This window comes from Pongo abelii, chromosome 7, assembly GCF_028885655.2.
Source record: "Pongo abelii isolate AG06213 chromosome 7, NHGRI_mPonAbe1-v2.0_pri, whole genome shotgun sequence".
NCBI lineage: Eukaryota > Metazoa > Chordata > Mammalia > Primates > Hominidae > Pongo > Pongo abelii.
The window spans coordinates 15,781,274-15,793,335 of NC_071992.2; the positions used below are offsets into that span (position 1 = coordinate 15,781,274).

General features: G+C 37.4%; 1 protein-coding gene across 1 annotated transcript in view; it reads right to left on the minus strand.

Moving 5' to 3' along the window:
* Positions 1-322: 322 nt before the first annotated feature.
* Positions 323-12,062, minus strand: part of SGCZ (sarcoglycan zeta) — a 242,505-nt gene continuing 230,765 nt past the window's right edge. The window contains exon 7 of the mRNA XM_063726381.1: positions 323-1,699. Within this exon, the coding sequence (XP_063582451.1) occupies positions 1,505-1,699 (195 nt within the window). The 3' untranslated portion in view covers positions 323-1,504. The remainder of the gene's footprint in view (positions 1,700-12,062) is intronic.

The following is a 12,062-nucleotide window of genomic DNA, read 5'->3' on the forward strand; positions in this document are numbered from 1 at the left end:
ATAGTGTGCATGAGGGAGAAAAACGTTGATTGACATGTGAAAATTCAGGACTTACTTACCTTATAGTAATTAAGTCATCTTCCCATAATAGGAAATACTTAATACAGTTTTACATTATTTGACTCTGTAAGTAAGTTTCAAGAATTTGAGTTAAGGGGTGCTGTGATAAATGAATATTCAATATTCTGGAGTTGTTTACTAAGAGGTCATATATAAAAATAAGCATTGGAAAATGAAAAGAACTATAATTTTTGAGGTCAGGGTAGCCTAACAATCTAATAAAAGTAAATATATGTTAACAGCTGAATAGAAATGGAACTAAATTCCCTAAAATATGAATCTAGTGAAGTAAACACATTTTCAATATTTATTAGCATTTGTCATTTTTACTGTTTAGTCAAGAAATTTTAAGTTAACTTCTAACTTCTTTAAATCTTAACCTCCAATAAAAAATAAATGGAGAATAGTTCTGAAGATGATACCCCAATGGAAAGTGAATTTATTCTCAGCATTATGCATCACATTAGTATTATTTATTTAGAGGATGTTTGAATTTTGGCAGTCAGAATCAAGTGTAGAGTGGAGCAAACAAAAATTATACTATTAAAACCTAGGTGTAAAGGATAGCATGTGAATTTTTTTTTTAAATGATCTATGGATTTAATACCATCAACATGTCCTTTTTAATCCTATCTTATATTGCAATAAATTAGATGTTTTGTTAAAAGCAAATACATCACATGCACTAGCTATGTAAATACTATATAAGGCCATCCAGATCTGACAAATGACATTATAATGGCATTTTGTTATTTCTGTAAAGGATATATTGCTGAGTGCTTTCAAAATTACCTAATGTACAAAATTCTAGACTTAGTAGACAAAGAGTAACAACACATTGAAATTAAAGAAACAGAAAGAAAACTCAGGGAGAGATTCTGTATTATTTTGTTTTGTTCTGTTTTGTTAAAAACCATGTATTGAATTTAAATTTTAGTAAAGCAAGCATTACATAATGCTTTAAAATTTTAAAAGTCAGGGATAAAAGTTTACATCCAAAAAGATGAATGGAAAATTGTGCTTTCAGAATGTAGAATAAGTTTTCTTACAGGGTTAACCATTTCATCTTGCCATTGGATACTGGGAATTTCATTTATGTAATGTATATATGTGCAGTTCATATCCAGGTCCTGCAAAAATCTAAAACTGTGTGCTTCACTTCGCGTAGCAAAGGCACCTATGTTATTCTCCCTTTTGAGCAAAAGTCATGATCCAGTTTTCCTGCTGACGACGCTTTTTCCACTGCTGTGTCCATCACACCCTCTATGTTGAGCAGTACAATAAATCACGAGAGAAGGTGGTGGCGAATCCCTGCTCACGCTGGAAGTTGCTCTGTGGACCATTCGAAGAAGCTCTGGACTGATCACAAGGGAAACCGAGCAGAACTGTGAAGCAGACGGACAGGAACAAAAGGCTATTCTGGTGTGAGGAGAAATCAGTCACTTCAGCTCCACAAGCAGATGTTGCTACTGGACTGACAAGTGGAACCTACTCCTGCTGGAGAAAGGTAAAGTTTGCCGTTGGGGCAGACGCAGAGTTCATACACTGTCTGTCGAGAACTTGAGGAGCTGGGTGAAGAAGATGAGAAGGAGCCAGTTGGTAGATTTCCCAGCTTGATTGTTTCTGCATTTAAAAATATCTATGGGAAAAAAGAAATTGCATTATAATTCATTTTAGAAATCCAAATTCCTCAGAGCATCACGTAATCTACATCCCTCCTCAACATGGTCTAATAAGGAAGTCGACACAACGAACAATTCTACGGTTTAGCTGCCATGCTTTTTTGAACAAACAAATTACATCCCTACAGTAGAGTCCAAAATATCTGCAGCTATCTTCTCCTTTGGGAGATGGTGCATTCTGACAGAAAACCCTCAATCTGAAAAGCAACATCATACAATATGCTTAAGGGGCCAACCCAGTTACTTAAACACCACAGAAAATTAATGATTTTGACAGAGTCTCTCAATTTAATTTCTTAACCATGCCTGATGTATAGAATAGCAAAGAAATAAGGATATCAATAGAGATGACAATACTGAACAGGGGGCAATTAGTTTTAAAAAACAAATCTCAGTCTATTTTTTTGGAATATATTCCCCTTTATTTATATCATCTTCTATGTCTTTTTTAATACCTTAAGTTCTGGGGTACATGTGCAGAACGTGCACGTTTGTTACATAGGTATACACGTGCCATGGTGGTTTGCTGCACCCATCAACCTGTCATTTACATTAGGTATTTCTCCTAATGCTATGCCTCCCCTAGCCCCCGACCCCCTGACAGTCCCCGCTGTGTGATGTTCCCTGCCCTGTGTCCACGTGTTCCCATTGTTCACCTCCCACTTATGAGTGAGAACATGCAGTGTTTAGTTTTCTGTTCCTGTTTTAGTTTACTGGGAATGATGGTTTCCAGCTTCATCCATGTCCCTGCAAAGGACATGAACTCATCCTTTTTTATGGCTGCATAATATTCCATGTGTATATGTGTTACATTTTCTTTATCTAGTATATCACTGATGGACATTTGGGTTGGTTCCAAGTCCCTACTATTGTGAAGAGTGCTGCAATAAACTTGTGTGCATGTGTCTTTATAGTAGAATGATTTATAATCCTTTGGGTATATACCCACTAATGGGATTGCTGGGTCAAATGGTATTTCTAGTTCTAGATCCTTGAGGAATCCCCTCACTGTCTTCCACAATGGTTTAACCAATTTACACTCCCACCAACAGTGTATTTCTCCACATCCTCCCCAGCGTCTGTTGTTTCCTGACTTTTGAATGATTGCATTCTAACTGGCCTGAGATGGTATCTCATTGTGGTTTTGATTTGCATTTCTCTAATGACAGTGATGATAAGCATTTTTTCATGTGTCTGTTGGCTGCATAAATGTCTTCTTTTGAGAAGTGTCTGTTCATATTCTTCAACCACTTTTTGATGGAGTTGTTTGCTTTTTTCCTGTAAATTTGTTTAAGTTCTTTGTAGGTTCTGGATATTAGCCCTTTGTCAGATGGATACATTGCAAAAATTTTCTCCCATTCTGTAGGTTGCATGTTCACTCTGATGATAGTTTCTTTTGCTGGGCAGAAGCCCTCTGGTTTAATTAGATCCCATTTGTGGTTTAATTAGATCCAATTTGTCACCATTGCTTTTGGTGTGTTAGTCATGAAGTCTTTGCCCATGCCTATGTCCTGAATGGCATTGCCTAAGTTTTCTTCTAGGGTTTTTATGGTATTAGGTCTTATGTTTAAGTCTTTAATCCATCTTGAGTTAGTTTTTGTATAAGGTGTAAGGAAGGGATCCAGGTTCAGCTTTCTGCATATGGCTGGCCAGTTTTCCCAACACCATTTATTAAATAGGGAATCCTTTCCCCATTGCTTGTTTTTGTCAGGTTTGTGAAAGTTCAGATGGTTGTAGATATCTAGTGTTATTGCTGACGCCTCTGTTCTGTTCCATTGGTCTATAGATCAGTTTTGGTGCCAGTACCATGCTGTTTTGATTACTGTAGCCTTGTATTATAGTTTGAAATCAGGTAGCATGATGACTCCAGCTTTATTCTTTTTGCTTAGTATTGTCTTGGTTATGTGGGCTCTTTTTTGGTTCCATATGAAATTTAAAGTAGTTTTTTCCAATTCTGTGAAGAATGTCAATGGTAGCTTGATGGAGATAGCATTGAATCTATAAATTACTTTGGGCAGTGTGGCCATTTTCACGAGATTTTTTAATACTCATAAAAGTGTGTGTACTCTTAATCCAAGGGATATACTAAGTAGCTGACATGGTTTGGCTGTGTCCCCACCCAAACCTCATCTTGAATTGTAACTCCCATAATTCCCATGTATTGTAGGAGGGACCCAGTGGGAAATAATTAAATCACGGGGGCAGTTTCCCCCATACTGTTCTCAGGGTAGTGAACAAGTCTGAAAAGATCTGATGGTTTTATAAGGGGAAACCCCTTTCACTTGGTTCTCTCATTCTCTCTTGCCTGACACCATGGAAGATGTGCTTTTTGCCTTCTGCCATGATTGTGAGGCCTCCCCAGCCTCGTGGAAGTGTGAATACATTAAATATCTTTTTCTTTATAAATTACCCAGTCTTGGGTATGTCTTTGTCAGCAATGTAAAAACCAATACAGTAGTTAATCGGCACAGTGAACAATATATAATTATTGTCTATAATTAGATTTGAAGTCTCCATGAAACATATTACCCATGTTCAATACCTACTTTGCTAAATCTTCTAATTTGGAAAATGCTTTATTCTAAATCATGGACTCACCACTTTGAGGGACGGTGATCATATGGCTCTGACAGGCATGGAGAAAATTTCAGAAAAAGAAAAAAAACAGATCTTGAATTTGAGCAATGAAACAGCTCTCTCCAGCTGTTTCTTGTTTCCGCTGATATATAGCTTATGATTGTCTGAAGGGTATCCCTAAATTGACAGGAGTAGGAGAGAATATTCTGCTTTCTCTATCTTTGCCCTCCCTCATCTAAGTTCCATTTGTTTTGTACTGGGACTCCTGTAATAGTCCTCTACCTGGCCTCCCGGTGGCCCATTTTTGTCCTCCTATCATTGACTTTACATATGCCTAGAGTGAACTTTTAAGAAATGCAAATCAAATAATCTTGCTACACTGCTCAAAACACTTTGATGTCATCCCCCACACTTCAATTGGATCCTGATGTCTTTCCATGGCCCAAAGGCCCTACCTACAAGATCTGGCCTATCTCTCTGACATCATTTCCTGTAATTCTTCCTCTTGCTCCAGTTCTTGCATTTTCTCAAAAATAGCAAAAGAACTATGGCCTCACAGCATTTTTACTGTTTCCTCAAACTGAAATGCTTTTCTCCAGAGATTTAATGAGTGGGGGGAGATATTAACTGGGTGGTTGTAAAATATGGATGGGAGGGAGATTTCCACTTTTTTGATGCTTTTTAATTTCTGAACTATAAGACTGTATTGTACACTACAATTGAGCCAGAAAAAGAATTCATACATCATAAGTATGTATATTTTAGGTTAATTTGGATGCAAACAAATTTGCTCCAATTCTCCAAAGGTCACCTCCTTGGAAATAACTTTTCTAAACACTCTATTAAAATAATGCTAATCTTTCTTCTCTCATTAACAGGTATACTTTTCTCCGTAGTAAAAATCCATTTGTAATGTTACATTTGTATTCATTCATTGTTTGTTTCTTCTACTTACAATAAGATCCATGAGGATAGGGCCTGTCTTTGGTTCATCCATACAGAATAGGGCATGGAATTGTAAAGTGCATGAATTACACGATGCTTTTTCTTCACCTTGAATACATCTCTCCCCTCTAAGTTACAAACCCACCCTCCAACAAAGCCCAGTTCATCTGTTTTCTTTTCCATATACCTTTCCCTGATGCCCCAAGATAGAAAAACCCTTTTGTAAAAAAGATTTTTTAAACTATAATTTCTGGAGTACATGTGCAGAATATGCAGGTTTGTTACATAGGTATTCACGTGCCATGGTGGTTTGCTGCACCAACCAACCCATCATCTACTTAGGTATTTGTCCTAATGCTATCCCTCCCCTAGCCCCCCATGCCAGAGAGGACCCAGATGTGATGTTCCCCTCCCTGTGTCCATGTATTCTCATTGTTCAACTCCCAATTAGGAGAACATGCGGTGTTTGGTTTTCTGTTCTTGTGTTAGTTTGCTGAGAACGATGGTTTCCAGCTTCATCCATGCCACAAAGGACATGAACTCATCCTTTTTATGACTACACAGTATTCCATGGTGTATATGTGCCACATTTTCTTTATCGAGTCATTCATTGATGGGCATTTGGGTTGGTTCCAAGTCCCTGCTATTGTGAACAGTGCCGCAGTAAACATACATGTGCATGTATCTTTATAGTAGAATGATTTATAATCCTTTGGATATAATCACAGTAATGGGATTGATGGGTCAAATGGTATTCCTGGTTCTAGATCCTTGAGGAATCGCCACACTGTCTTCCACAATGGTTGAACTAATTTACACTCCCACCAACAGTGTAAAAGCATTCCTATTTCTCCACATCCTCACCAGCATCTGTTGTTTCCTGACGTTTTAATGATCACCATTCGAACTAGCATGAGATATGGTATCTCATTGTGGTTTTGATTTTCATTTCTCTAATGACCAATGATGAAGAGCTTTTTTCATGTGTTTGTTGGCCGCATAAATACCTTCTTTTGAGAAGTGTCTGTTCATATCCTTTGCCCACTTTTTGATGGTTTTTTTTTTTCTTGTAACTTTAAGTTCTTTTTAGATTCTGGATATTAGCCCTTTGTCAGATGGATACATTGCACAAATTTTCTCTCATTCTGCAGGTTGCCTGTTCACTCTGATGATTGTTTCTTTTGCTCTGCAGAAGCTGTTTAGTTTAATTAGATCCCACTTGTCAATATTGGCTTCTGTTGCCATTGCTTTTGGTGTTTTAGTCATGAAGTCTTTGCCCATGCCTATGTCAAAAATGGCATTGCCTATGTTTTCTGGTAGGGTTTTATGGTTTAGCTCTTATGTTTAAGTCTTTAATCCATCTTGAGTTAGTTTTTGTATAAGGTGTAAGGAAGGGATCCAGGTTGAGCTTTCTGCATATGGCTAGCCAGTTTTCCCAACACCATTTATTAAATAGGGAATCCTTTTCCCATTGCTTGTTTTTGTCAGGTTTGTCAAAGTTCAGGTGGTTGTAGATGTGTGGTGTTATTTCTGAGGCCACTATTCTGTTCCATTGGTCTATATATCTGTTTTGGTACCAGTACCATGCTCTTTTGGTTACAGTAGCCTTGTAGTAAAGTTTGAAGACAGGTAGCATGATGCCTCCAGCTTTGTTCTTTTTGCTTAGGATTGTCTTGGCTATGCGGGCTCTTTTTTGCTTCCATATGAAGTTTAAAGTAGTTTTTTCCAATTCTGTGAGGAATGTCAATGGCAGCTTGATGCGGATAGCATTGAATCTATAAATTACTTTGGGCAGTATGGCCATTTTCACGATAATGATTCTTCTTATCCATGAGCATGGAACGTTTTTGCATTTGTTTGTGGCCCCTCTTATTTCCTTGAGCAGTGGCTTGTAGTTCTCCTTGAAGAGGTGCTTCACATCCCTTGTAAGTTTTATTCCTACATATTTCATTCTCTTTGTAGCACTTGTGAATGGGAGTTGACTCGTGATTTGACTCTCTGTTTGCCTGTTATTGGTGTATAAGAGTGCTTGTGATTTTTGCACATTGATTTTGTATCCTGAGACTTTGCTGAAGTTGCTTATCAGCTTAAGGAGATTTTGGGTTGAGATGATGGGGTTTTCTACATATACAATCATGTCATCTGCAAACAGAGACAATTTGCCTTCCTGTATTCTTAATTGAATACCGTTTATTTCTTTCTTTTGCCTGATGATTGCCGTAGCCAGATCTTCCAATACCATGTTGAATGGGGTGGAAAGAGAGGGCATCATTGTCTTGTGCCAGTTTTCAAAGGGAATGCTTCCAGTTTTTGCACATTCCTTATGACACAGACTGTGAGTTTGCCATAAATAGCTCATATTATTTTGAGATACATCCTATCAATATGTAGTTTATTGAGAGTTTTTAGCATGAAGGGGTGTTGAATTTTGTTGAAGACCTTTCCTGCATCTACTGAGATGACCGTGGTTTTTGTCATTGGTTCTGTTTATGTGACTGATTACATTTATTGATTTGTGTATGTTGAAGCAGCCTTGCATCCCAGGGATGAAGCCGACTTGATCGTGGTGGATAAGCTTTTTGTTGTGCTGCTGGATTCGGTTTCCCAGTATTTTATGAGGATTTTCAAATCGATGTTCATCAGGGATGTTGGCCTAAAATTTTCTTTTCTTTGTTGTGTCTCTGCCAGGTTTTGGTATCAGGATGATGCGGGCCTCATAAAATGAGTTAGGGAGGATTCCCTCTTTTTCTATTGATTGGAATAGTTTCAAGACGGATGGTACCAGCTCCTCTTCTTTGTACCTGTGGTAGAATTTGGCTGTGTATCTGTCTGGTCCAGGATGTTTTTTGGTTGGTAGGCTATTAATTATTGCCTCAATTTCAGAACTTGTTATTGGTCCATTTAGGTATTCGACTTCTTCCTGGTTTAGTCTTGGGAGGGTGTATGTGTCCAGAAATTCATCCATTTCTTCCAGATTTTCTAATTTATTTGTTTAGAGGTGTTTATATTATTCTCTAGTAGTTTGTATTACTGTGGGATCAGTGGTGATATCCCCTTTATCATTTTTTATGGCATCTATTTGATTCTTCTCTCTTTCCTTCTTTATTAGTCTGGCTAGCAGTCTATTTTGTTGATCTTTTCAAAAAACCACCTCCTGGATTCATTGATTTTTTGAAGGGTTTTTGAGTGTCTATCTCCTTCAGTTCTGCTCTGATCTTAGTTATTTCTTGTCTTCTGCTAGCTTTTGAATTTGTTTGCTCTTGCTTCTCTAGTTCTTTTAATTGTGATGTTAGGGTGTCGATTTTAGATCTTCCCTGCTTTCTCTTGTGGGCATTTAGTGCTATAAATTTCCCTCTACACACTGCTTTATGTGGGTCCCAGAGATTCTGTTACGTTGTGTCTTTGTTCTCATTGGTTTCAAAGAACATCTTTCTTCATGCCTTCACCTCGTGATTTACCCAGTAGTCATTCAGGAGCAGGTTGTTCAGTTTGCATATAGTTGTGTGATTTTCAGTGAGTTTCTTAATCCTGAGTTCTAATTTGATTGCCCTGTGGTCTGAGAGACTGTGATGATTTCCGTTCTTTTGCGTTTGCTGAGGAGTGTTTTACTTCCAATTATGTGGTCAATGTTAGAATAAGTGAAATGTGCTAAGAAGAATGTATATTCCGTTGATTTGGGGTGGAGAGTTCTGTAGATGTTTCTTAGGTCTCCTTTGTCCAGAGCTGAGTTCATGTCCTGGATATCCTTGTTAATTTTCTGTCTTGTTGATCTGTCTAATATTGACAGTGGGGTGTTAAAGTCTCTCACTATTATTGTGTGGGAGTCTAGGTCTCTTTGTAGGTCTCTAAGGACTTGCTTTATGAATCTGGGTGCTCCTGTATTGGGTGCATATATATTTAGGATAGTTAGATCTTGTTTCATTGATCTCTTTACCATTATCTAATGGCCTTCTTTGTCTCTTTTGATCTTTGTTGGTTTAAAGTCTGTTTTATCAGAGACTAGAATTGCAACCCCTGCTTTTTTATTTGACTCTCCCATTGCAGTTTATTATTTTAAATATCTTATTCTGCCAATCGCTTAATGTGGTATTTTATAGCCATCTTCACATCTTACTTTCCCTGCCTAATACATCCTCCTCAAAGATAGAATCATATTGAATTTTTAGTAATTCCTACGATGTTTAACCCTGCACATACACCTTCTACATGACACAGTTATTCAATAAATGAATACATTATAAAACAAACGAATGGCTGCATTGATCAACAGTATTCAAAGTTAAAAAGCATGATTACAGCTAGTGTTTATTGATGTCAAATGTTGAAATATATTACCCCGTAGTTACTTCTGTGTTAAGTGACAGGAAAGCAAAGGAAAGAAATGAATTTGTTCTGGTTTTTTTTTGTTTTTGTTTTTCTGATGTGAAAGCAAGATGTGAAAACAGGAAGTGCACAAAACTAGGCAAACAACAACAAAAACCCAAGGCAATACATTTTTGGGGTATGGATGTTGTGTCTCATTTCTTCTTGCTTGTGTTACACTTGGGGTTCTTTTACTTCTCCCCAGGGAATGAGAGATGATTCCTTTTATTGATTGAGTGGAAGAGGAAGTAGGCTTGTGTAGTTCAGTCCCTTTTCCTTACACCTTTTCAGGAGCTAGCATGTGTGCAGAGGAAAGGCATCCTCAAGCTCTGAAAATGCCGGAAGTATTCTAGGGGCAAACTCTGAGACTGTGGGGTTTAAGTCTACAGATTTGGAGTTGAGTTCACCTCGAAGAAATCTTAAAAGCTGGTGTTTTAGATAAGAAACCTTGGGACATACACAGTTAAGGAGGGTGATATGAAAATCTAATGAAGATGTGCAGAAGACGGCTCATGTGGGATTGATCAGATGACTGTAAGAGTAAGTAAGGATTGCACGTGACAGCCTTAGAATCAAGCTTGAGCTATGGAGGCCTCATCAATGGAGTAAACCTTGAAGTACTCAAGCCTTATGATGAGTAGCTTGCTTCAGCATAGCCATAACGGTGTTCTCCGGTTCTCCCGTCCATTTAGGGGCTGCTTTAGATTGTATTTGGTATATTACAATGCTTAAAATTCCGTAAGTTTCTGAGATCCAAACCATAGCTCCACCCATGTAAAAAGTCATTTTTTATAATAGATAAGTTGATTCATACGGAGTCCTTAGAAAGAGAAAATGATACTGTCTTGGCTTGAGATAGAGGTATATTCTTCTTCCTGCACCTACCTAGGTTTGTGCAGCATGGATGAACTTGATCATATCTTTTTCTGTTCTGCCAAGGCAGTGATGCTGTTCACTTTCCAACCTCTAAAATTGATATGGCTCTTCAATATTTTCTTATAAACCATATAATCCATTGGTTCTGGAATTCTTCCCTGATCTCAGAATCACATCCCTGGTCTCTTAAGTCCCAGTCCAGTGTCTTTCCTCTACCAAGAATTCGTTTATCCTTCTGTCACCTGTTGAAATCTGGCCCAGGACTCACAAAGGAAATCTTAATTTTCAAAACAAAAAAATTGTTTTCGGCCAGGTACAGGGGATCATGCCTGTAATCCTAGCACTTTGGAAAGCTGAGGTGGGAGGATCACGAGGTCAGGAGTTTGAGACGAGCCTGACCAACATGGCGACAGCCCGTCTCTACTAAAAGTACAAAAATTAGCCAGGCATGGTGGCAGGTGCCTGTAATCCCAGCTACTAGGGAGGCAGGAGGCTGGAGGCAGGAGAATCACTTGAATCCAGGAGGTGGAGATTGAAGTGACCCGAGATCATGCCACTGCACCCCATCCTGGGCGACAAGAGCGAGACTCGGTCTCAAAAAAAATGCTTTATTATTTTTCTGTGATCTTGTGGTATATATGCTGTTATTGTATTACGTATGCCATTATACCACTTACAGTATTTCCATACAATTGCAATTCATGTTGGTTTCCAGACTGAGTCTGAAATACTTTACAATACTATGTCTGAAATGACTATGAATTTTCAACAGTGCAGAATTTTACATACAATTTCATTCTTCTACATTTCATCCATCATTTTAGATACCTCAATACCATGACTGATATTAAGTAGTTTAAAAACTATCTAAGGATAAGGACTTTATATCCCTCTATATTGTTTAGTAAATGACAAACCTGTCTGTGGCACAGTCGATGTAGCAAAATATATATATGATTTTATATTTCTTCATAGGAAAAAGACATGCTACTTTAAGTGCCACACCTTTCTGTACTTTTATTTTGTTACTATAAAAAAAACCACACATGAAAACCTGTGGCTATGATTTATTTACAGCGTAATACTCATTTGACAATGAAGTTATAATATGTAATTGAATCAAAGGACTCTGCTGATAGAACGAATAAAAGAACATATGTAAATGATTCTTATATGGGGCAAAATAGATATTAGTAATAATCAATATTTATTATGAGCAATTTGAATGAAAGTTAGTTACCATTATCAAAGCAACTCTTTAAAAAGAATGCAAGATGTTTAAGAAAGACTTCCATCCTACTATGTTAGACAAAGTATTGTAGTCTACAATTGTAGTGGAAAGAAATCCTGATAGAATATATTAATTTCAAAATATTATACATTAGATTGCTAGATCATTTATGGTGTAATATCTGCTAAGACTCTAATATGGTCCTACCAGTAAATCTGTTTTTAAAAAGGAATATTCCCCTTTTGCCTGTATTAAATTATGACCTCATCATTATAACCGAAGAGGACTGAAATACTCCAGAACATGTCTCTCTTTTTCTTCTCAATTTG